This window comes from Bactrocera latifrons, unplaced genomic scaffold (assembly GCF_001853355.1).
Source record: "Bactrocera latifrons isolate USDA-ARS-PBARC rearing strain unplaced genomic scaffold, ASM185335v1 scaffold_165, whole genome shotgun sequence".
Taxonomy (NCBI): domain Eukaryota; kingdom Metazoa; phylum Arthropoda; class Insecta; order Diptera; family Tephritidae; genus Bactrocera; species Bactrocera latifrons.
This window is the reverse complement of record NW_017535130.1, coordinates 153115-180536: the sequence shown is the minus strand read 5'-3', so window position 1 is coordinate 180536 and position 27422 is coordinate 153115. Positions and strand designations below refer to the sequence as shown.

Below are 27422 nucleotides of genomic sequence, written 5' to 3'. Positions count from 1 at the left end.
AGCGCTTGAAGAGACACACGCACACACACACACATATATATATATACATTTGTAAGGACACTTGTCGTTCGACCAACAAATGAGGGGTACGAGTTGACACCCATTAACTGGCGCAAATTTTTCAGTGCTTCTAACATTTTGATACAAATTGTAGTGTGTTGCAAGCATACATTCACATAAATGTATGTATGTGTGTTGGTGTGCGGGTCGAACAYATTAAAACTCATTCAACTTGCAAAATGTTGACTTTGTAACTTTCGCATTTGTACAAGCGCTTTCATACTTTGTTGCCTTCCCACTACAAACGTGTGGATTTCTAATGTGTGAAGCGCAGGAGGCGGTGGGGCAGGACAACGTTGTCAATTAACTCGAGTGAAGAGCAACAACGAATTTTTGTTGGCTTTCTTTTGGCTTTGCTGCAACACAAAAGTATCTCTTTCTTTGCTTTGAAGCCRCTTTTAACCCCGCAAAGCGGCACAAAAACAACAAAATGAATAAGAGTAAAAACGGCAGTAAGCATCCAACACTAGATGCTCGAGATAACGCACTTGCGTAACATTTTTAATTAAATTAAATGAAGTCGGACAATGTGTCTTGATGTGAGAGTATGTGTTGTTGCCAGTCGGTTGACCGGCCGAGGGTTGTTTCCTCTACTAAATAACAAATGTTTATACAGAGTTGTTCTTGTACTATTTGTTGTTTGGTGCTTGGCGCTGCTTTTTGCCTATTGTCCTTGCAGCAGTTGTCCTCTCAGCGGCTGTGAGATTTTGAACGGCAGACAGAGATTTTACAATATTTGAAATTTTCACTTTGATGTTTGGTAAGTTGCAACATTTTTGACGCGCACGTGCTGCCTTCAATTTGGGGATACAACAAAATGAAGAATGCTCAATCTAATACATTAGAGGACGTGGACAAAAGTTGACGTGTTTTTGATGGTGAAAAGAGATCTTAATCCAAATTTAAAATAWAAATAAGAATTTTGYATGAAAATTTGCAAYTTTTAAAGCTAATTTCTAAGTGTAATTAGTTTATGTTATCTGTTGAAAGCAATTTCATAAAAGCTGCAAAATTTGAAGCCTTGTGGGAACTTAAAGTATCAGTAACGCTTGATCTATTGTAAGTAAATTGGCGGAATTTATAATTCTTTAAAAGCAGCAAAATAGTTCCATTATTTATTTAAAATATATATATTTATATTATAAAAATCGATTATCTTCTTTTAACTATATTAATGATATAATAAATATAAACTGTAAAGAAGAAAGCTTCTACGAAATATATCGTGTACGAAGGGAATAACGATAAAGTTGTACAAGATTAAAAAAAGGTATATTTCGTTAAGAATTTGTTAACGAAAAGATTTTGCAAAGCTTTTACAACTTGTTGAGAGCTTTCATTTTAATTTATGTAAAGTGTCTATATTAAAAAAGAAAGCTTTACTACTCCCTAATCAAATTTCATAATATATGCCAAATGAAAAATTTCCTATTCTGTCGTATTTTATGCTTGRAGCTTTCATTGACAAAGAAATTATTTTTCTATAAAATCTAAAGGAATTAAATTAAATAAATACTTTTACTAAATCTCAAATTAAAACTTTCTTGTCCTGTAATTTGTTTTCCTAGGAGCTTTCACCTGAGTTTTCCGCACTAAAAAAGTTTTTGTTTTATAACAGCTAAAGAACTGTTTAAATTAAATTAATTTTGGTTCATTAACGACCCGCTTACTACGAAACGAAACATCTTATGAAACTTTTAAAGTTAATTTTAAAGTTAAAAACTTTCATAAAAAAAAAWTTTTCCGTGAGCTGAGAACATTTTTACTACAAAGCTTTTAAACAACCCCATCTTAGCTTGAATATTTACCTACTAAACAAATTATTTCTTCTAAAAACGTATTGTGAAAGCTCCAAAGTTAAAATCTGTCATAAAATATTTATTTTTTTTTGTGTGGTCCAAGAACATTTAAGGAATTTATAACTTGAACATTTGGTTCATCCATCTGAATCACTGAAGGCTTACCTACTGTAATACAAAATATATTTTGAAAACTCCAAAAGTCAAAGCTTTCACCAAATAAGTGTTTTGTGTGACTTAAGAACGTTTAAAGAATCAAAAACTTAAAAGTTTCATATGCTTGTTCTTGTAAAGCTTTCAACTAACTTCAGCTCGGAGCTTCCTTTTATAAACAATTCATCTCTTTTATAACAGAAGAACTGTACTAACGACAAAACTAACACTCGCCATCATTTTAATGCAATGAAAGTCATCTTGTGAAAGCTCTAGAAGGTCAAAGCTTTCGTTAAAAAAGTTTTTTCTGTGATTTAAGAACTTTTAATGCAGCTAACACTTAAAAATGTGGCTTTAGGCTTGTTTTTTGTACTATGAAAGCTGTTGATGGTACAGCTTTCATCTAACCTTTAACAAAAATGATTATTCAGCTAATTGTAAAGAGACCTCTATAGTTGGAAGAACTAGTTATATAGTTTCYAGCAGAAATAGTCTAATTTATAATTAAAAAATCAAAAACTACTTAAAATACTTAAGTTAAATGACAGAAAAAAAAACATCAACTCTCAATTACCGTTATTGAAGTTTCCATATTTGATGTGATATATACCTACATTTTCTATTTTTCTACTTGCAGGTGATACATTCACGTCGTGAAAGTGACGCGGGCACGTATTGGTGTGTGGCAAAAAATGAGTTCGGTGTGGCACGTTCGCGCAATGCCACGCTACAAGTTGCATGTAAGTGAAATYAGCAATATTAAACGAATAAGAGCTAATAAATAAGGTGTACAAAAAAGAAAAATAGTTTGCTCAGCGCTTATGTGTTATAGTGTTAGTATAAAGCATCACAGATTAATAGGTGCTTGCAGTAATTTATTAACTGCATAAAATATTCAAATGCAACGACAAAAGCCAATTCGCATAAGTGCATATCGACAAGCAGCTGCGAACAGTAAAAAATGATAAAAGTTGATTGTTGATCGATTGGATAAATACTTATAATTAATTGACGTAAAAAACTGTTGAGCTAATCAGTTATATTAAGTGTTTGAATTAGTTAAGAATATAATTAGTTAAGCATATAATTTTTTACATTTCATTTGGMAAGAAATAGTATGCTTACTGCTAAGATTTTAAGCCCTTTCCAATGCAAATACGAATAATCTAATCATTATGTATATACTAATACAAAAGTAGACTACTCCTCTCCTCTGACTGCTATCAACCGCTGCCAGGCAAGTGCATTTACAATTCAATATCCTTCCTAACAGTTTCAAAGAAATATAAATTGATTGATATTTTCAATATCTACAATATCCTTTCTCTCGTTATGTACATCTTTCAACTCTCTTTGCCAGTTATTGCCAACTAATAATAATGAGTTTCATTCAATGGATGGTTTACTTGGCAATGCAAATGTTSAAATGGCAAATAGCGGCAATAAAGCCGGCTTTCGCAAAGGATATTCGCAGTTGGAGAGCSTTTTGCATTAATATTGTTGTTTTTGTGCTGCTATGCAATAATAAATAAATAAATCGCAGGTAGACTGCTGACAGAAATGTCTGTGAGAGGTTTGTAGATGCATAAAGCTTTGCAAAGTTAAGCATATTATTTGCATGGCGTGCTTCATTAGAAAGTATAAAAGCGGCGGTGGAGTAGTAACGGTTGTAGGAAGAAACAAGGCTACGACGAAGAATAGCTGGATCTTTGACTGTAATTATAATTGTAATGCAAGATGATATTTGTGGATGGATGGTAATTTTATGCAGTTAGGCGAGGAAAACTGAATAATTAATTAAGTTAAGGAAATTGAGTGAAATAAATTAGAAAAGTATTTTAAAAATTATATGGAAGTTCGTATATAACTAGAATAAATATTAATTTTGGAACAAGGATACTATATAACCGTTAGCTGGTACATTTCTTAGACCACAAAAGGGTATGAAAATAAATTTTGATCGGTTAGTTTGTATGACAGCTATATGTTATAGTGGTCCGATCGAAACGATATCTTCGGAGATGGTACCGTTAGTCTARAAAGTAATGCTTGCCAAATTTTATGGAGATATCTTGTCAAATAAAAAAGTTTTTCATGCAAGAACTYCATTTTYATCAGTCATTTTGTATGACAGCTATATGCTATARTGGTCCGATATCAATAATTTCTGCGGAGTTTACACCGTTTCCTTACAGAATAATTCTTACAAAATATCTTGAAGATATCTTGTCAAATAAAAAAGTTTTCCACACAAGGACCTAATTTTGAACATTCTGTTTGTATAGCAGCTATATGCTATAGTAATCCGAATTGAACAATTTCTTCGAAGATGACACCAGACAATAATGCCTCAGATAATAATCTATCTAAATTTTCCTGAAGATATCTCGTCGAGTGAAAAAGTTTTTCATACAAGCAATTGACTCCGATCAAACAGTTCATATGACAGCTATCTGCTACAGTAGTCCGATTTARRCGGTTCCAACAAATTAGCAGCTTTATAAAAAGGAAATAATATGTGTGAAATTTCAGGCAGATACACAGGCATGCAACAGAACCGACTCGGCTTCTCAACTGAGTTCTAAAATATTTATAATTATATACTATTTAAAATGTTTATCTTCATTCGACGCACTCCGATCTATAAATTTCCTTAAAACCCTCTTTCAACTCGCTCTCCTCCWCAGTTCTACGCGATGAATTTCGCCTCGAACCGCAAAATACACGCGTCGCGCAAGGCGAAGTGGCGCTGATGGAGTGCGGTGCGCCGCGCGGCTCACCAGAACCGCAAATTTCTTGGCGTAAAAACGGACAAACAATGAATTTAAGCAGCAACAAACGCATACGCATAGTCGACGGCGGTAATTTGGCCATACAGGATGCGCGTCAGTCGGACGATGGGCGTTATCAGTGCGTGGTGAAAAATGTGGTGGGGACACGTGAATCCGCAACGGCGTTTCTAAAAGTGCATGGTAAGTCAAAATGGCGTTGAAATTAATAATTGCGAAAGTCGAAATACGATAATATATTTCAAATTTTATTTTTTTATAACTCAACGCTTTGTACGCATTTCCTCATTTTGTCTCTTTCTTCACGTTTACTTGCAGTGCGTCCATTCCTCATACGCGGACCGCAAAATCAAACCGCCGTGGTTGGCAGCTCGGTTATCTTTCAGTGTCGCATTGGTGGTGATCCATTACCGGATGTCCTGTGGCGACGCACCGCTTCGGGCGGAAATATGCCATTACGTAAGTGCTTATCTGCATAGACCTTTGTCTTTGCGGTGTAGTTATACTACCATAAATACATAAATGTGTCTATTGGTATATGTACATCGCTTAACACCTTATTTAAATATGCTTTGACACACCCATACATACATAGTAGTATCACACCGCACTTTGGTTGCAAGCTTTGTGGTCAGCCACTGCATTGCAATTGATTTAATGCGCGAACTTGTCACTATTGCAACGGTTTAAAGGGGGAATATTAAATAGAACTGTTGTTGCGACTGCAGTTAGTATTGCAGCACCTTAACTTGGTGGAGTTAAAGACTTCTATTTACCTTTTGGCAGCATCGAAACTAGTAAATCGACTAAAAAAGTAACTGGTATAAAGCAAATAAGTGGTGCAAATGGTCCGTATCTAATAATACAATCAAAATAGCAACTGGTATAAATCAATAATACAATCGAACAAGCAACTGCCATAAATCAAACAGTTGGTATAAATCAATTATGCAATCGAGAAAATAACTGGTATAAATAAAAATCTGGTATAGAACCAAAAATGCCGTAAATCAATAACACAATCAAACAACGTATTAATCAAAGAGTTGTTATCAATCGATTATACAATCGATCAAGTAACTCGTATAAAAAAACAACTGGTGGAAGTTAATAATACAATAAAAATAGCAACTGGTATAAATAAATTATGCAATCGAACAAGTAATTTTTATAAATTAAACTACTACTATCAATAATACTATCAAGCAATCAACTAGTAAAAATCAAACAGTTGACATAAATCATTATGCAATCGAAGAAGTCACTGGTATAAATCAACAAGTTGGTATAAGTCCTTCACACAATGTAAAATACAACGGATATAAATCACTCAGACTGACATAAAAAAGAGAGATTTAAGTGAAAGCGTTTATACCAGTTTAGCATTCGTTATTGCTTTCTATGAGGAGAACCGAAAAATGGCGAGCAAAACATGCCCTATTTGGTATAATTTATAGACTAGTAAATAATTCCATACATTAGCGACACCTATGGACTAAATATCCACTGTTAGTTCAAAGAAAGCTCAAGTAAAGAGTCTCATAATTAGATATAGTGATAAATGGGGGCAAGCAAATATCAATAGTGGAACCGATCTAGAAACTAAAAAGTATTTATAATATATTCCCATATTTTATTGACATTGACAGTTTTCTTTACGTCTACAAGTAAATAGTGGAAGCTCAGAATATATAAATTTTTTTCTATATCTAGAATAATATCCTATAATAGCCGTGTCTTTCGATATTGTAATCATAGGTGAGGCAGTTACCAATTCATATAAAATCTAGATAGACTGAGTGAAAGCATAGCCCCTCCAGTCCACTTCAACTACACAAATAGGGCTTTTTTGTTAAATGAAGAAATTATGAATCTTTTTATACCTTTTTTAAAAAAGCTCTAAAGAAGCTTTTTTAGAAAAGCTTTTCACTTTTGTGTTTTTTTTTTTTTTTTAATTTTTCCGGCTCGCTGTAAATCGACCCGCTCTAATGCATGTGCCTTACCAAAAAACTCATAAAAAACGTGTTTTTTCTGATCAACAACTAGTTTTAACCTCTTAAAAGAARCTTTGAAATGCTCGGCTTCTCTGATTAAAGAAAAATTTCCTACTTGTTCAGAATGACTTTGAGCAAACTTGCCAAAGAGTCAATAAACTGGTGCTCTATCAAAAAATGATCACACATACTAAGTATATATAAAAAAATTTATATATATATATAACGGTAAATGCATATGAGCTCATATATTGCTCTCTAATTAACCGTACATACGTGTTTGACTTCTTGAGTGCCATCTTAGAGCAGCAGCAGGCAGTGGCTGTCCAACACCCACAACCGCAAAGGTAAACTCCGTACAAGTGCACTTGGTCAACGTCTTCTCGTCTATGTGTGAGTGTGTGTATGTGCATATGTAGTGATGCAGACAACTGATGAGCCGAGTGCTGATGAAAAAGTACTACATTTATTTGCGGTGGCAGCAAAGTCATTTTGTTGTTGACTGTTTCGTTGTGCGCCGTTATGTCGTGTCTGCTGTCCACCAAWGAAGTAAAAGTCTAGCACTTACTTGATGTAGTTGTTGTTGGTGTAGCTCGAACTGCCGCTGTTGCACGTACCGCAAAACAAACTGCAACTTTTAATTCCGTTAATTGCCAATCTCTGTTGCCGGCAATCAACATTTGTGCTGTTGGGTTTTGCTTGCACAACACTTGAATCGTGGAAAATCAGCAGCACGCACACACACCAGCGCACACGTGGAAAGGTATTTGGAGCGCAGGTGAGGTTTAGCTGAGTTGGCGTTGGGGTTAAAATCGAAAGCGGAGGGGTGCTGCGGTGGCATGTGGCAAGCCAAAGGATGCGCGCAAACAGGACAGTGTGGTACAACAAAAACACCGCCGCACATACGCTTAGCCACTAACCTATGCAAACAAATAAGAAAGTGACGGCTGAGTGCCTTTGCAAATGTGAGTAAGTGTGTGTGTGTGTATGTGCCACAAAACGCTAACGAGCAAAGGCTGACTGATAAGAAGGAGGGTGGGGGATGGAGGTTGTGTAGTTTAAGAGCGATTTCTATGCATACTATATACGCACATATTTACATATATATTCACCCATACAGACACAAACAAGCGCAAATACCTGTCTATTTGTCTGTCTGTCGGTTTGTTTGTTTGTTTGTGTTGAGGTAAGAAAAAGTTTTGCCAACCGGACGCGACACTGCGCTTGTTTGTGCTGTATTGGCGCTGGCGTTGCAGCGTGCGGCGCGGATGTAGCAAAAGCAAATGTAAACGCCAAWGCTTCCGTAAACTTTTGTTAAGCAAACAATTGCCAGAGACAACAAAAACATTGCAAATCCTGGCAGTGAGTACACCCACACACATACATATATACACACCCACACTGCGTGCGCATATAACGTCAACAGCATGCAGCTGGCAGGCAATGCAACATATATATGCATGCTTAATATTARCTTGGCTCTGCCTCACACGTGGCCACCTTCAGCAGTTGCATGCTGCCACCCGCGCAGTGTGCGCACACTCTGCTTATTGTTGTGCCCATTTCTTCTTCTTGTTTGGTTGCTGCATGTCACAGCTGCTTGCTAAGAAATCCAACACTCGACCGGCTGCAACGCTCTCGCTCCCAACACTTGAACTACTAACTAACCTAGATACATACACACTAATGTAAGGCAGCTGCAACGTGCCTCAAAATAAACCAGGGATCTTACAGCTGCCAACTAACCGGAAATACAAAGTGTTGATACAGCTGTGGTTGTAGGGGCTTAAAATGTACCTGTGCTTCGTAATACAACGGTGTTTAGGTAGACAGGTGTGACCTGAAGTGGCAGATCTTAGCTGAAGTGGAGAGTTGGCTTAGTTTTAGGCGGCAAAAGGTTGGTTTGAGGAGGGAAGCAGAAGAAAGTAATGCTGTGAGAGACTTTACTGATAAAATGAATCCCTTTGTATATAATTGGCGATCCTTTAGGGGTTTAGACTCTCTGAAGTCGTAAAAAATTTGTCGTATTTTCACAATTCTTTCCAAGAGTTCGAAAATGAGTTCAATTTTTTTATAATGTGTTTGTGTGCATAAAAAATTGTTTATTGTGATTTTTGTAAGAAATTTTGGCTACTGACGCAATTTAGAAATTTTTTATTAGATTTTTTTTTTTGTCTAACGATTGAAAATTTTTCGAAATTTTTATTATTCTATCGATTGARAAATCAAATTAATAATATTTTATAATTTTTTCTTTAATCTAACTATTGAAAAATCTTTTTACGATCACAAAATTTACTCTAAATCTCAAAAATTTTGAATTTTGAATTTTCTAGATTAGCTTGATTTAGCCACACAGTGTTAAGAAACCTGTCATTGCTTACTTTGTTGGAACACCAAAAAGTATACCAAGAGAGTACTGGAGTTCTTTGGCTATAAAGTTTTAAAAATTATTTATGATTTTGTATAAAATATCTATCAAATAATCGAGCGCGCAGAGTGCAGAAATTTTCATATTTTTTCGTTAAGTAGTTTTCGAGTTAAAATTGTMATTTAAAATTATTTTAAATCTAAGAAATACATCATATGAGGATTTTCTGCTCACAGTAAGGCAAAAAAAATTTTCATTCAAATTGAAATAGCAACTAATCGCATTAAATATACACACAACATCAAAATATGGACAAAAACATGAAATTTACGAAGAGTCACGCACTAAAAGGTTAGGAAGTTTTTTCGCTGTGAAACAAAATCTTCAAATTGCAAGCAACTAAACACAAAAATACACAAAATACTCTTTATCTGCATAAAAATATACATCAGTCCAACTTGCTTTACGCAGAAACAAGTAGTATACCCGTGCGTATACGTAACCTTTACTGTATATGATTCTGCCTATTTAGCGCACAACAAAGCCACTAAAGTCCAACTCGAAAGTAAAGCAAGCATATCTTGCAGAAACRATACGGCAGCTTTGGCTTAAAACAAAAAGAACAACTATAACTGTAACGACACTGACAAACGTACAAAAGCAGTGGCAGCGCGAACAACAATTATCAACGCTGCTTTCGCATACAATACGGCTGACAATGGTGTACGCTCTTATGCCGTTTTTCGCTGCCAAATTGCTGCTGATTTTTCACTGCGCACTGTTCAGCGCTATTTTCGGCAATTYTTCACCTTTATTCGGAGGCTTTTATTGTTATTCACGCACACAGAGCTATTTTAATGCGCCCTGCCAACCAATGTACAAAGCTGTAGAATTACAAAACACATATACATTCACAGCATTATACTTAACTACGCACATTAAACGTGAACTATTCAAGCATCACCGGTTTGTTTGACCAACACTTGAACTTTAATTCGCTTTTTATACCAACAACAAACATTTCATTTCTTTACATTTGCTCATTTCTTTTTTTCTGCTTTTGTATTCCATTTTCACAACAGGTCGTGTGCACATCCTCGAGGATCGCAGCCTGAAATTGGATGACGTTACGCTGGAAGATATGGGMGAGTATAGCTGCGAAGCGGATAATGCGGTCGGCTCAATTACAGCCACGGGCACACTAACCGTACACGGTGAGTTAATTGCTATAAATATTCTTGCTATTGTTGTTGTTGCATATGTGTAGTTGTGTGCAAGTGCAAATTACTCACACCACTACACCTGACAGCGCACAGGGATGTGCTAAAAGCTTTATTGCACACTCATAAGTACACATATGTGTTGTAGTTGTTGTTAGTATAAAAGTTTTACGGCTCATTTGAAGTGTTTTTGTGCAGCGCCATGCATGCTGTGAATGAGAATCAAGCGTTTCTTTGATGAAAGTATCCATAAAGGGTGCCGAAAGTTCGACCACAGCTTTCACTTGCCAAAGTTTAAGCTACGCGGTGTTAGCTAGTGTGCTGAAAGTTAGTAAGATCTCTTGAGTTGGTATTGACTAATGAGAGTTTCGATTAGTTGTTTGGTGGAAAATAACTTAGAGAGATAGATATTTGCAAAAGAGAAAAAGAACTTTAGTAATTTATATGTAATGAGGAAGAAGCTTAGTAGGAAATTTCCTTCACATGGAGAGACAGTAGAATATAGATTTGTTGTATGTTAGGATATCAATGCTAACCATCTAAAGCAACACTAGGTGGCAAAAGTAGTACAGAAATTATTGCAAGGCTTAATTTTTTAGTCTTCATATAAATGTTGAGCTTTACAACATAAAGAAAGAACCGATGGATTGAGGAATTTTAAGTAGAATCGCAAAAAAAAATATTACAAGGCTTGAGTTTCTGAGTTTACAAACCAATTACGAAAAAGCTCCACGGAAAGCTCGAAAAGTCGATGTATTAAGAAACCGTCTAAAGAGTCTCAGTTTTGTTCCACAGTTCGGCAAATCAAGGGCCTGAAGGATAAATATAAACGGATAACTCTTGACATAAAGCTAGGTCGGTGGCTTTCCTTAATATAAGTGAACAACATGGAACCAAGAAGATGCAAAACTAAATTATTTAAATTATTAAATCAATTTTCGAAATTTTACTAAAGAAGAGTAACAAACTTCCTCAGAAAGATTCAAAAAGACCAAAAATAAAGGTTTATCGAAATAGAAAAGTACCAACCGAGGACTTCTACAGTTGAAGAGATCGTGAAAGAAGCTTAAATAGCATTAGAGTAAGAACCGACCTTATATCCATCCATATACTTTCTCTTTCAATGTAAGCCTTTGCAAGATTGAGGCGTTGGCGTTTCAGAAGACTTAGCTGAAACTGACTATTAGGAGGAGTCTTAAAATCTATTATATTGGCGTTTTAGGTATCATATCGCACCGGTGTTCCAAGCTATTCAAGAGAGATCTTTGTTAGGATCGTTCTAAGCCAAACCTAACCTAGTTGCTTGAAAAAGAATCTATAAATATATATATACTGTACGATTAATGTGTTTAAAAGATGATGGTCCCGATACCTCAAAGCGATTAAAACCAAAAAAATGTATAGTTCAACAGTCACGCTATCTCTGAACAACCCTGTGTCTTAGCAAGCCGCCCACACCAGCGGCAACAACATACAAATTAATTACCTGACCGCACTTCAAAAACAGAAAGAACACAAAGCGTAGCAACGAAAATCATGAAAGGAATAAAACAACAAGTGCAAAAACAATATGCGCTTAATATGTTCATTGCTTTGCAATAACATTTACCGTTATTAACAACTTATTTACTTTTGCACCCCCCGAACTTATGTATTTTTGTCTTTTTATTACGTTTGCTCTCCCTCGCCCACTCACCTACGCAACGCCAACAGCACCACCCAAGTTCATCACACGCCCCAAAAATCAACTCGTCGAAGTCGGTGATGAAGTGCTCTTCGAATGTCAAGCCAGCGGCTATCCCAAGCCCACACTCTACTGGTCGGTGGAGGGCAATAGCTCGCTACTCTTCCCCGGCTACAAAGATGGACGCATTGAGGTGACGCTAACGCCCGAGGGTCGTTCGGTACTRTCGATATTGCGTTTCGCACGCGAAGACTCCGGCAAAGTGGTGGTTTGTAATGCCTTGAATGCGGTTGGTAGCGTAAGCAGTCGTACCGTTGTCACGGTGGACACACAATTCGAATTGCCACCGCCAATTATTGAGTTGGGTCCCGTCAATCAAACGTTGCCGGTGAAATCGATCGTAACGCTGCCGTGTCGCACCAGCGGCACGCCAACACCACAAGTCTCTTGGTATTTGGATGGCATGCCAATCGATGTGAACGAGCATGAGCGTCGCAATCTCTCCGAAGCGGGCACACTCACCATTGCCGATTTGCTGCGTAATGAAGATGAAGGCCTGTAYACGTGTGTGGCGAGCAATCGTAATGGCAAGTCATCGTGGAGCGGTTATCTACGTTTGGATACGCCAACCAATCCGAATATTAAATTCTATCGTGCACCGGAGCTCTCCACACATCCGGGACCGCCGGGTAAACCGCAAGTTGTGGAGAAGACCGAAGATTCGGTGACATTATCGTGGACGCGCAGCAATAAGGTGGGCGCCTCCAGTTTGGTCGGCTATGTGGTCGAAATGTTCGGCAAGAATGAGACCGACGGTTGGGTGGCTGTGGGCGCACGCATACAGAATACCACCTTCATGCAGGTGGGCATGGTGCCGGGCGTTAACTACTTCTTTGTCATAAGAGCGGAAAATTCACATGGCCTGTCGCTGCCGAGTCCGATGTCGGAGCCGATTAATGTGGGCATGGTAAGTGTGCATTATCTGGAATGTGTACTTAAGGGGCTATGTAATATCCTGCCTTCTTTGCTTCTCTTTTGCAGCGTTTCTTCAATAGCGGCCTGGATTTGAGTGAAGCACGCGCCAGCCTGTTGTCCGGCGACGTAGTGGAACTAATTAACGCCAGCATCGTAGACTCGACAAGCATGAAATTGACGTGGCAGGTTAGTTTAGCGCATTTTCGCTGTTGCTTTTCGTTATACTCYTCCATTCTTCGAACGACTTAATGGCACGGTGTCAATATCAATGCAATAGCGAAGCGTGACAAAGCTCTCAAGCAGCTAAGTCAGCGCTACCTCACACCTGCCGGCGCGCGGCAAGCGGTGTGGCACCGCCAATCAAATTGCCCAATTTTCCCCAAATCCGCTTCACATTTTGTACAATTTTCCTAATTCTCCTTGTCGTTTTTTCTTCTTTCATCTTCGCAGATAATCAACGGCAAATACGTGGAAGGCTTTTACATCTACGCGCGTCAATTACCAAATCCGCCAACAAGCACCGCAGCCGCCGGTAAGGAGCGCGGCAGCGCGAATGCCAATCCATTGCTGGCAGCTCGTAGCGGCAGTTCGTCCTCGTCCTCAGCCTCTGCGTCAGCTGACGCTGCGACGGCCGCATTGATTTCGGCTAAACCAAATATTGCCGCTGCCAGACGTGATGCGACCGTTAAAAATGCCGCCACCGCAACCAGCAGCACCACATATCGCATGCTAACGATATTGAATGGCGGTGGCGCCTCCTCCTGCACCATGACTGGCCTGCTGCAATATACGCTATATGAATTTTTCATTGTACCCTTCTACAAGTCGGTTGAGGGAAAGCCGTCGAACTCGCGTATTGCACGTACACTCGAAGATGGTGAGTACTCAAAAAACAAATATACTATTACATACGTATAAATAAGCAAACAATTAAAGTATATGAAATAAGGCAAAATAGAAGCATCAAAGTATTGACAGCGAGTCATTCGTTGGTGTGTTGTATTTGCTCATGGCAACGGTAGTGAAGGGGTTGATTTAAGTGTTTTAAATTTGCATATTTCACCGATTGAGCGCTGGATCACAATTACATTACGAAAACTTTTGTATACCTGTCAGCCATATATACTCGTCTGCTTACATTTTTAGGAGCAAATTGCGTTACTCGAAAATATTTCTAAGCCGCTTCCAAAAAATGTTATATAAACACTTGTGTATTCTCAATTTTATATTTTCTGATAAATTTTGTATTTATACCAGTTTTTGGTGAACCGAACAAACAAGTGGTATAAGTCGAATAAACTGGTATAAACAAAAAAAAAACTGCTGTTAATACTACTGGTAATAAATATTGACTATGAAGATTATAAATGTGATTTCCATTCAATTTGTTTACCGGTTTTAAAGAAATTATTATATTTTATTTATATTTTCAAAGAAAATATTATACTATAAATAATTTGACCAAATTTTAGCTTTTTTGACATGATTCAAAGTTGTACCAGTTTTTGGATAATTGTACAAGTCGTATAAATTGCATAAACCGGTATAAACCCCAAAAAGCCGTATAATATTACAGATTAAATATGTATGGTTTTAATATGATTTTGTGCCAGCTGACATACTAGTTCGTATCTTCAAACCAGATTTTCATTCTATTTTTATACCACTTTCAATGAAAATATTGCATAGACACTTTTTCTTCCTAACTTCCCACTAATTTAATACTTATACTAGTTTTCAGCGAATCGAACATACAACTGGTATAAATGTCATAAACTGGTATAAACCAGAAAAGTTGCTAAAATCAAATATGGATTGAATATGCAGCGGTTATGTCACTTTAAAGAGTTGCACACATATTTTTTTCTATTGAATTCAACAATATAATTCCTTTCTTGCATTTTTTAATTTTTTGTAATTTTCTTTGTGAGGCGAAAAGTAAGCGCGCAGAGAAGTGGCGTATTGAAATCGACTGATATTACCATATGCTGTTTTTCTGTGCCAATTTGGCTCTCAGCCAGGTTTTTGTAACCAGCAAGAAAATATCGAAGACACTAGTGAACTAGTTATCTTTAATTTATGTAAATAGCGGCAATGGCATTAAGCGCATGTGCTGCAAGTTGCTCCATAAAAATGTAAATGCCCTTACAATCAATATATACACATACTTTTACTTATATGTCGCAAAAATTTCGCAAACCGAAGCACAGAGTTAGTAAGGAGGGTCAGCAAAATGCATTAGTCTACGCTAAAACTGCTGAAAATACCGACACATATAGTATATGTTTCATAAAATTATATTTCCAGCCATTCTTCCTATTCTACTTATTCTACTCATTAGTTTTGCAACCCTCATCCCTTCTACAAAAAAAAAAAAATAAAAAATAAAAATTACTCATTCAGGAAATAGTTGCTGAACGGCGTAGTCGCCAATCTGATTAGCCACAACTTACTTTTGCAAACACCCTTCCCACACACATACATACTCAACAGTCATTGCACGCTATAGCGCGAATCCTTTGTTCCCTTTCGTAACAATAACCTAATTTCATAATGTAACAACGCAACAAATAATAAATGATTGAAAACTGCTTGACAAAAAATAAAAAATAAAAAAAAAATAAAAAATAAAAAAAAAAAGAGGCGTACTCGACAAATTTCATTACGTAAATGCGAAATTTTTGATTTCAATCGATGTGTTGCAACATCAGCTGTGCCCTAAATGCTAAGTAGCGTCCTTAGAGGTGGGCCGGTGCGGCACACATGTGCCAGGTTTCATTTATTTTGTGTTTGTCGTACTTTCTTCCTCCACCGACAATACGCTTTTTGCCGCTGCGGGTAATCAGAGGGTCGGCAATTTCAAGGGTCGTTTAAGAAAGTGTTCGCAAACACAAAGCGCATGCTGTCGTATTGTATTGAGTAATATTGGAAAGTAACACAAGGGATATTGTATTATATTCGTTGCTTGATATTGAATTGAACAAGCGCGTTCTTGCATGAGGCATATGGGAGCACTGTGACAAGTCATGCGTTAAGCGTGTAAATACACAAATTACTTAAGTTGATGGTATGCAAACTTTTTTGCGAAAGTAAATATGCAATTAGGTGCCGAAAATGCAAGGCAAAATTGATGGAAAGTAATACTTATACTTGCATGTGTACTACCTGTATATACTGTGTATGTGTTTCTGAGAGCAGTTGCTTTTGTTTGGCTGTCGGTATAACGTTCAGTTTTTGAGTTGGCGCTCTGAAATCTGGCACTTGATCTTTTCTCGCCAAGAAGCTGTTTATTTGTCTATATCGTTCATAACGGACCACTATAGCGCATAGCTCTATACAAACTGAACGATCAAAATCAAGTTCTTGTATAGAAAAATTTTTTAGTTGACTAGATACATATCTTAATGAATTTCGACACAGAATACTATCTAAAGAAATACAATAGTCTCTGAAAAAAAATTTACGATCGGAGCTTTAAAACATATAGCTGCCATACAAAGTGAACGAAATATTGCAAGTTCTTATATGAAAAACTTTTTGTTTGATCAGTCATATGCATGAACTTTAATATAACTTATTGCCTCAGATAGTGCTACAATCTCCAAGCAATTTTACGAGATCGGATCACTATAGCATATAGTTGCCATACAAATTGATCAAACAAAATCGAGTCCTTGTATGGCAACCTGTTTTATTTGATAAAATATCTTCATGAGATTTGGTACAGAATATTGCCTTAAACAACGTCATAGTTTCCCAGAAAATTTTTCAGTTCGGACTAATATAGCATATAGCTGGCATACAAACTAACCGATCCAAATCGAATTCTTGTAAGAAAAACTTTTTTGTTTGACCAGATATCTGCATGAAATTTGACACAGATTTTTACACACAAAAATGCTAAAATATGAGAGTAAATTGTTCAAATCGGAACACTAAAGCATATAGCTGACATACAAACTAACTGAACAAAATCCATATGAAGATCTAGCCATCCATCTAGCCATAAGAAATGCTGAAATGTGAAGAGTATTACTAAACTCAGTGTAAGCCAAGTAAACGGTTTATCTAATTTTATTTTCTTATTATATAATATTTAACTTTATCCTTCGCTCTATCTTTATTCTAATTTAAATTTACCTTAGCGCAGCTAATTGAAACCCTAAGTAATCTATAAATATTTTATATACATACATACCATACATAATAAAAGATTTTATGTAGATACAGAACATCTATTATTTTTGCGACAATTCGAAAACCACACCGATTTTCTGGCACAATACACCCACACCTATTTACAGAGTGGCGTTAGAAAGTTGTTGCGCAGCAAAAATTTTAAATCAAACTCATTCCGTATTCATCACATTTCCACTTTGGAATTGCTTTCTTGCGCTACAGAAATACATACTTCAAACCAGCGCACAGAAGTACGCAGCTGCATACACCCACACAAACACACCCACACAACTAGACTGCTATTAGAGTTAGGAAAAAAGCGAAATTGTGGAGAAATTGCAATTGCAATTGCGAAAAAGATAAACAACAATTATTTTATATGCAGACACAAATACATAAACAAGCTGCACACACACACACACACACAGCCGCACGCATATGCATTTGCCAAGCGAAACTGATTTATCATAGCATACATGCAGGCGCTTGTGGAGCATGCTAGAATCCGCAGTAAGCAGCGACATGTAAATAAGAAGCAACAAAGGAAGAAGGTGTGTGCGCTGGGACACGAATGTCGTGTGCAACGTTGGGTGTATGTGTGTGTGTGTGTGGCGCTGTGGTGCCTGCGGCGCATTATGCGACTGTGGTGAAGTGGGGACGCGTTTCGAGTTGAGTAAACAACCGCAAAAGTTCCAGCGTTTCGCTTTAAAGGCGTTTTTATTTGTTTGCAACAGCGTATTTGCTGAGGTATTACCACAAGTGCAGCGCGCGAGTATGCAGATCACATACAGGCGGCGGCAATGACGACAGCGCATGTGAGCACATGTGTGTATGCGTGTGGGTGAGGATGTGCGTTGGCGACACAACTCAAATGTCAACTGCTGTTTCGTGCCGCAATTTGTATGCAATTTGAAAAATGATGCAAAAGAAAAGCACAAGCCAGCAAAGTAAACGGTACTTTACATATGCATACACATAACATGGCGGTGGCTGCTGCACACACACATACGCATGTGCTCGTATTTGCCAAACAAACACACGCATACATATACTCACACAACTGGCAGGCACACTAATTTGTCGSCTTGTGCGCCCTCGCCACTTCACCGCCACATTTGCTGCGCCCTTCACATCACGCACACTGCGCAGGCACCCACACACCAGCAGCGCTGCCACCTTCATTTAGCTAAACGTTTGATTGTGTTGGTGGCCGGCTTGCCGTACTCCTCACACCAACTAACTTTCTTCATCGCAGTCGGGGAAGAGGATAGCGTCAGGTGGAGTTGGCGTGTGTTTATCTAAATAGAAATTGCTTTGCTTTGCGTTACTTAGCTACCGTTGCAGCTTAACTTTTCTTTACTATGCTTCGCACTTGATGCATACATGCATAATAATGAGCGCGCTGTATGTGTGTGTGCCACAGAATGCGGTGTGAGTTGCATACAGAAAGCWAAAATTACAAAAAAGTAAAAAGTATAGCTAGAACAACAAAAGTGTTGGCATGAAGAGTCGGAACAAAGAGTTGAGCGTAGACGAAAATAGCTTAGCGAAATGAGTTAGAAATTGCCAGCGTTGCCGCAAAATTCCAACACTCAATCAACTGGGATTTATGCACTCAGACACTTACTCACACTTGTTAACGGACGCTGAGGAATTGCTTTGTGCATTTTATATTATATATGCGCTTTCTATATGCATAAAAGCATATGTGTATTTATATGTATATGTATATGCATATCTATGCATGATAACCCTCACTTTCATTTCAATAAACACTTTCTTCAAATTTCGGTGGAATTGCTTTGCACAGAATTTAATGTAATCACGTGTTAAATAAATAGTAATGAATAATTTAAATTTTGGTTACTTTAGGGCAATAATAAGGGCAGTATTTTTGGATATTTTAGTATTGTCAAGGGCTACATTTTAGCGTTGGTTTATAGGAAACCAAATTGACTCAAATCTCTATGAGTTCCTTACAAGAAGATTAGGTTAGGTTAGATTGCTGATCCCTCAGAAAGTCAGGGCACCRCAGTTCAACTGTTATTTATGATCATTCCTTTGTGAAGCCATACGAAAATTTTCTGTTGGACAACAGCTCTGTATTGGCAAAGCGACCTGCAGCTATYACAAGTCTGCTTAGGTGTTTTATTTCTGTTGTCACTTCCTTAGTTAGATATCTAAAGGTATAATATCAAAGCGTTTTTGCGTTGATATGATTCAGTCATATTGTATGAATACCAAGCGAACAGTGTCCAGTTGAATTTTCTACAACCATTGAAAAGTGGACTTTGCTGAGAGCGAAGAGTTCCAAAAATATCTACAATTTACCCTGGATCAGAAGAACTAAGCGACTGCACAACTACTGTTGTTGAGCGAGACTTGTTGAGCTAGTCTGAGGTCTAAGAGTTAAGTAGTCAACCACAAGAAGTCAACCACAGCCTCTAGACCACACCTAGCAAAAAAAAATGTTTGCTGTGGAGAGTTAAGAAGCAATTTGAAATATTTTTTAAGGTTTTACAAGTTGGGCGCTCGAGGCTAGCTAGACTAAAAATGACGCATTTAATCGCATATTTTCGAAACTGCGTTTTTAAAGTCCCTAAGCAAGTTTTCTCGAGAACTACCCAACCTAGCTTCATGAAATTTTATGAAATTTTATGAAATTTTACACAGGTCTTTGAGATACAATTCTTAAAGACTTGGACGAAAGATTTTTTTTCGTTTAAGATTATTTGAAGAAAAAAATATACCGAGAAATTTTAATTTTTTTTGGAAAAATGTCTGCCAAAGAAAAAATTGTTGAAAAAAGGTTGTTTTTTACTGGAGAAAACCAATGTGACCTTTAAAGGATTTTTTTATATTTTTTTTKTTTTTTTGTTTTCTTCTTTTGTATTGGAGGTGAAATATTTCTTCTATTCATTTGTGAACATAAAAAAAAAACGTTTTTTTAGCTTTTATATATAGAGGTACTTACGAAATATACCTAAAAAATCTCAAGTAATGCGAAATATAGTTTCGAAGTCTTCTTCTTCTTTTACTTAATGTAACCTAATGGCACTTATTTTCACAAAGTGGCTGACGAAAATTCTGAAACTGTTTAACCAATGGTTTTACCTTCAATCATTTTTTTTTTATTCCTCTGTTGTTATATTATTAGTGCTGTTTATTTTTGGATTTGAGATCAGTTTAAGTGGAGCAAATCTTTCTCACGGCCAGACATCATTTTTTGAAGGTCCTTCTGAAGTTCGCTTATATACTAGAGTGAACTTAACATTTTTTGGAATGTTTATTGCGGATAATTAAATTGTGTAAAAAAAAATTATTTTTGCTTATTTATTAAATAAAATAATGCCTCCTCACAAAAAKAAGTATTTATACGGGACAATTTTGTAGAACAATAAATAACCTACGAAATATTTGAGACCAGATAGGTTTTTAAGTAGTTGGAAGCAAGCTTTCAATTTTTCTGTCTGATAATAAAAGAAATAAAAAATGGCAAACTGTAAGGTGGAGAARCTTTSCATTASGGSTAAAAGCTAATACTAGAGTTGTCTTAGGACTTATTATTAAGAGTACTATTGGAAGAAAAATAAACGTGTTTGTTTTTATCCACTCTACAAGTATTATACATAGTTTCCAGTTGGTTATAGCATTCGTCTATTTATATTTGTAYATACRATGAAATTAAATTTTATTTTATTTTTATATTTATAGTCATCAACGAGACACCATTCGGCATGGAAGCTGTGCTATTGAATTCCTCAGCGGTATTTTTGAAATGGCGAGCACCAGCAATGAAGCCACAACATGGTGAGTACCATAATACATAGAATGTTAAAAATGTGTGAAAAAAGCATAAGAAAATTTAGTGCAATTTATATATAAATGAATACCAAGGTATACATTTTAATTTAAACCGATATGCCATGCATAGAAAATTCGAAAATTTGCCAAGTACTTTATGCTATAGCTGTGGGCTAAGTAACCACTTATTTAATCTTAAATTTTGCGAAATAGTACTCAGCTCTTCATACACTTACGTATTTTTTTTTAAACTCTTAATTTTTTTCTTCACAGGCATCTTACTATTCTATCACGTGATTGTGCGTGGTATTGATACGGCGCACAATTTCTCACGCATACTAACAAATGTGACCATTGACTCTGCCTCACCCACGCTGGTGTTGGCCAATCTAACGGAGGGCGTGATGTATACAGTTAGCGTAGCAGCTGGCAATAATGCTGGCATTGGACCTTATTGTGCGCCCGCAACGCTGCGCTTGGATCCAATAACCAAACGGCTGGATCCGTTCATTAATCAACGGTGAGTATATGAGATTTGGCACAGAAGGAGAATGAAAAATTATTGAAATTATAAAAAAAATATACAAATATCAGAGAACAAAAAACAAAATTAAAAAAAGAAATATTAGAAAAAAATCTGAAAAAATAAAAACTGATTTCTGATGATTTTTATCACAAAATTTGACAATATTTTCATTAACATTTTCTTTGTTTTTTATTTATTTACTTATTATTTATATATCTTTTATAAATATTTCCTTCTACTTTTACAGCTACCCCATCAATCAGGACCATGTCGACGATGTGCTCACACAACCTTGGTTCATTATTCTGCTCGGCGCCTTTTTGGCCATGATGATGCTCTCACTCGGSGCAATGGTTTTCATTAAACGCAAGCACATGATGATGAAACAATCGGCATTGAATACAATCAGAGGTGAGTTGTCAGTAAATTGTTTAAGAACATTTCACAAAAACGCACACAAAAAAATAAAAAAAAACTATAAAACTGAATAAAAAAGAATCTCACGCTTAAGAGTATAGTATGTGTGTGTGTGTGTGTGTGTGTGTGCGTGTGAATGCTGAGAACAGTTGCCAGCTGATTGCAATGCCGGATGGCGTCAGCTGCAGCAGCATTCACGGCGACGCCTGAATGTCGGCAACGGAAACATTTAACACGCGTGTTACGTGCGTGATGCAATACAACAACAACACATACACACTATTTTTATATGCAAACATATCGACATAGTCATATATATAAAACAAGAACAAGCGTATAGTTATATTTACATATACTGAGGCATGTGAACCTAGGAGACTTTGAATGGAAAAGTTTTGGAAGATTTGTAGACAATTCAAGGTACTGTGCTCAAATTTAGAAACACTGAGGAAATATTAATATTGAGATTTACGTTGCCAGTATATGTATTAATTTTGATTATTTGTTCTCTTTATTCCAAAATTGTCACACTTTGCAACAATTGTAAGCTACAATTAGGCACACTTTTTTTTTTAATTGTATTATAATAACGAGTTCCGCTGGTTAAAGTTTWTTAACGACCAGAAAACCTATTTTCAATATTAAACACACCTTTCAATTTTGTTCTTTTCTACAATTTCGCTGACTTTGAATTTTCTTAGCATAAATGTAGGCGCGATGTTCCTTAAATACACGTACATTCCATAAAATTTAATTTTCAGCATTAAAAACRTGTTCCATGTGTGGGCTTTCCTATATTTTCGCCAACTTAAATTTTTTTTAGCATACATATAGGCACTAATTACTTTAAATACACATACATATAGTCCATATATCTCATTTTCCAGATTTAAGACATTTACAATTTATTTTTTTTCTATAATTTTGCCAACTTTGATTTTTCTTAGCACACATCTAGGCGCTACACGCTTTATATACGCTTTTGGCTTACAGTTAGCTACGATTCTCATACTTTTGCATCATTTTAATATAAATTTGCTACAACCGCTGTTAAAAATAATTAGTAATCTAATTAAACTAATTTGCCTCAGTGTTTTTCAATGCAATCTTACGTTTGTAAGTTAATTTTCCTCATTCAATTCCTCTTCCTATATGAACAATGCTAATATTTGCTATAAAGTGGTGGTTAAACATGTGCTAATTTCATTTTATTTAAAATATTACTTACAACAAATCGATAAGTTAGCATTTTAACATACTTTGTACAAATTATKACCTACATTTAGGCTTCAGGGTTGCCACAAAATCAAAGAAATTGTAATTCATTGCATATACCAGCCAACATTACTTAATTCAACACTTCAACCAATATTATCGCAACACATGAAAATCTTTGCATACATTTGGGCGTTTAAAATGTTTAAAGCTTCAGCATATTAACAGGCGCCAGTTTGCTTACAATTTTTATGTAGCACAAGTACAAACAAKCAAATTTGCAACTATTTCGAAAAACTACAACAACAGTAACAAACAAACAAAAAATGGTGAAAAACAATATGCAACTACAAATAACAACTTAAAGTTGTTGGCGAACTACAATTACATACAATTTACTGTGTATTGCCGCAAAGCAGCCACTTGTGTGTCCAAGTGCGTTGCACGCCAAACTAAAGCACTCAAAAGTAATAAATGCGCACCATATTTGAGCACTGTTGAGAGTATGGAGTGCCAACAATAACAATAACAACAAAAACTAAAGTAGCAAAAGCATTGTTAGGCAGTAGCAACAACAATTTGCCCAGCAAGCGCTTTCGAGCAGCAGCAACAGTTAAAAATACGCAAGCAGGTGCATGCCGCTTGAGAGTTTATATACATATGTATGAGTATGTGTGTGTATATGTGAGCGCATGTGTGGATGTGTATCTGCAAATATATGCGTTCGCTCACCACTGCACTCACTGAAGTGTACTTAAATTGCGCATTGCGCTGCCACCCAAAAAGTGTGCTTGGTCAGCTGGCAGCAGCCACACGCACACTCGTATGTATATTTACACTTGCAAGTGCATGTAAAGCAGTCAGACTCACTTGGCGGCGCACACACATGCATTTGCTCACCAATGAAGTGGCATGAATGTCAGMCAAGTACTGGTGGGTGGCATGCACATATGTTTGTTGTTGTATGTGTGCACGAAATTTCATGCTTAACTGCTGCTGTGTTAACGGTACATGTAGAATACACACAAAAAGTATATCTGTAATAACCAAAATGTAACAATACTCGGCGTGACAATGCCAAAAAAAAAATAARGAATAAAAAATAATAAYAGTTGCAGTTTAAAAAATTAATTGTATATGTGTACACACACACAGAAGCACATGTTGCCATGTGAAAARCAGTTAACAAGACATATAATGCAATAAAATTCAAAAAATACAAACGCAATGCCAATAAAACACTTGACTGCGCATTGCGCTGTTGTATTACTGACAGTTTAATTGGTTCAWTGCGCTGCTGCAATAACAGCAAAATCAACAACAACAACATTAATGCAAGCAATTTTTTCATTGTTTGTTGCCAATTTTCCACTTTATTGTGATTTTTTCGCCCTTTTCGCTGCTTTGTTGCATTATTTTTTGTTTGCTTTGCTTGCTGCCGCCACTGTGATTTTCTGCCATTTTTCTTGTTTTGTGCTTTTTTTTTGCTATTTTTTAATTTTTTTTTTTTTTTGAATGTTTTTCTTTTTTTTCTTGCTTTCTCATTGTGTTCGCTCACATTTCGCAACATTCACTTTGCTAAATGCCATACAACGCTACTAACTATGCCGGCCATTCTGGTCACTTGTCTGCTATAATGGCATTAAAAGCTTTCCAGCATGCGCGCGTGCTTTTGTGCGTGTGGGTGTGTGTGTGTGTGTGTGGGAAGGAACATTGCATGCAACAATATTTATGCACGCGGAGCAGTACACAGGACACTGATGGTTGCATGTGTCATTTATTAACACATGACAAAATGCCGCAGACGCCCACAATGCAACCGCGTATAAAGTGCCTTCAGCGCGATTTATTTTTTTATTTATTTGAAAACATGTTTTTTTTTTAAATTTTTTTTTTTTGTTTTTTGCTTTATCAAGCAAGTGTGGTAAAGCGTTTAATGAAAAAAATTTTATAATGCGCATAAATCAAATGCGTTCAAAAATAATTGCGTAGTCAGCAGCATTTAACTCATTGGCAAAATATAGCTATTTAAAATATTTAAATTTTTGGACAAAAAAATTAAAATTGTTTGGCTTAACAATACTTGTACTGCTTTTTGTGATGAACAAAAAGGAGCGTTAAATTTGATTGCATTGCAGCTTTTGTAGCATTCACCAATAAGAAAGTTTTCATACAAGAACGCGATGCTACCGTTTTGATTGGCCAATTTGCACGGTAGCTATATGCTTTAGTAGACCGATCATAATCATTTCTTCGGAGATTGTGGCGTTCTCTTCGAGAATATTGCGAAAAGATATCCTGACAAATAAAAAAGTTTTCCTTACAGGACTTGAGTCCGATATCAGTGGTTTCGACATATGAGCAGATTTTTGGTGAGAAAAGGACTTGCATAAAATTTCAGAATTTTTTCATATATCTATTCGCCCGTTTGTTGCTAATTCAGCCCAAAGGTCGGTAACAAAAATTAAACGGCTACCTATAAAACCATTCATAGAATTTTAGTCACTGAGCAAATACACCTTAAATGTAGGCAACAGCAAGTTAATTCTAAGGCATTATCGAAGCTACATACATATCAAGATTGGTATTAATATAAACAGATCTGTAGGAAAAAGTTTGTTAAAGAGGGTTTGCTGAAATGAAAGAAGTCTCCAACGATTCTTTAAAGAATTTTGTCGAGAATTTGCTATGGTGAGTGTTTATTAGTCAACGAGAGAAAACAATAGACTTTCAGTATTATAATCCGAGCTCACTCTTACTCCACTTTGTATGCTCATAAAGTTCTTGAGACTAGCAAGCGACTGACACATTATTTTTTAAAATAAAAAAAAATTAACAAAAAATATTATTTAAAAATAAACCAAAAAATTTAAATTTAAAAAAATTAATTCATTCAACATAAATTTAAAAAAGTATAATTTCAAAAAAAAAAATTTAAGTTCAAAATAAAATTTTTAAATAAAAAAAACTATTAAATTAACATAAAAAATTTTGAATCAAAAAATATTCTGAAATTAAAAATAAAATATTTTTCAAAATAAAAAAAAATTTAAAAATACGTTTTAAAATTTCATTTAAAGCATCACCATTCAACATTTTATTGCCTGCAATTAATCTCAACTCTCTTTTTTAAACTACTTTTAGGCGCACACCCAACCGATGTGCTCAAAATGCCTAGCCTGTCGCGCAACGGTAACGGTTATTGGTTGGATGCATCCTCCGGTGGCATGGTGTGGCGTACATCGCCCTCAGGTGACACACTGGATCTGCAAAAGGATCAAATCGCCGACTATGCACCTGTGTGCCTGACAAATGGCACTGTTGGCGTGAATAGCGGTGAAAGCGGCAGTGGTGTGGGCGAACGCAGTCAGCAAAGGTGAGTTGCCATTTAAAATTATGAAACTTTTATTGGCGCAACGGTAGGCATTGTACCTGTTGAAATTTATGCGTGGCATAATTTTGAGCGTTAAGCGTTGTGAGTGGTTGTGCAGCATTTGAGCTACTATAAATGGTAGCAGCCGATAAATTGCAGAAGCATCTCAAACGTCCATGCGATAAATTGCTTATAATACGAATTATATTGCTGAGCGCCTGAAACTATGCAACGTTTAATTGATTTTTATATATATTCTTCTTTTTGGGAAATTCCAAAAATGTAATTTTACTGAGTTCGTTTGCACTTTGTTATCAGCCGCACTCTATGCGCCAAATGCAATGGAAATACATATAGACAAACTAGTTGCTTGCAGTGACTGCAACTGGCTAATACTTAGCGCATTTAGTTAACAATGTTGGCAAGGCCTTCACATGAAAGTGTGCTACTGTAAGGTTGCGTATGTTTGTTTTTGCATTTACGCCTATTAATTGCATCGAGTTGGCCTCCACTTGCCATTTTTGGGTTTGAAACTTTTCGACTTTCGGTCGTCATTGGACCTGTGCTCGGGTTGCTTGCGTTGCTGATAGCAAATGAAGGCACTTTGTGACACCACTTTTCTTACGAATGTTTGCTTTCTGTGCGTATGTGTGTGTGTTTGAAAATCGAAAATTGTGAGCGAAAATTAAGAGGAAATTGAATTTTAAAGCCTTAGGACAGTTTTAATGCAATTTTGTTGAATAGAACTCAAGTGCGAAAGAAAGAAAATAGCACAAAAYTTAATAGACACTATTTAGAGAAGGGTTAATATTGTTGAACAAAATTTTAATATTTTAATATGTTTTATTAATTTGTCAATAATT

The 27422-nt window shown here is 36.2% G+C and overlaps 1 protein-coding gene across 2 annotated transcripts in view; it reads left to right on the top strand.

Annotated features, from left to right (window-relative positions):
• Window positions 1-27422, top strand: part of LOC108966595 (titin) — a 358580-nt gene that overhangs the window by 319647 nt on the left and 11511 nt on the right. For both annotated transcript variants that reach the window (XM_018929587.1, XM_018929586.1), the window contains 11 exons: window positions 2650-2752; window positions 4700-4984; window positions 5120-5260; window positions 10249-10380; window positions 12100-13037; window positions 13112-13231; window positions 13496-13922; window positions 20939-21034; window positions 21302-21548; window positions 21802-21965; window positions 26331-26562. In XM_018929587.1, coding sequence (XP_018785132.1) covers window positions 2650-2752; window positions 4700-4984; window positions 5120-5260; window positions 10249-10380; window positions 12100-13037; window positions 13112-13231; window positions 13496-13922; window positions 20939-21034; window positions 21302-21548; window positions 21802-21965; window positions 26331-26562 — 2885 coding nt within the window. The remainder of the gene's footprint in view (window positions 1-2649; window positions 2753-4699; window positions 4985-5119; window positions 5261-10248; window positions 10381-12099; window positions 13038-13111; window positions 13232-13495; window positions 13923-20938; window positions 21035-21301; window positions 21549-21801; window positions 21966-26330; window positions 26563-27422) is intronic.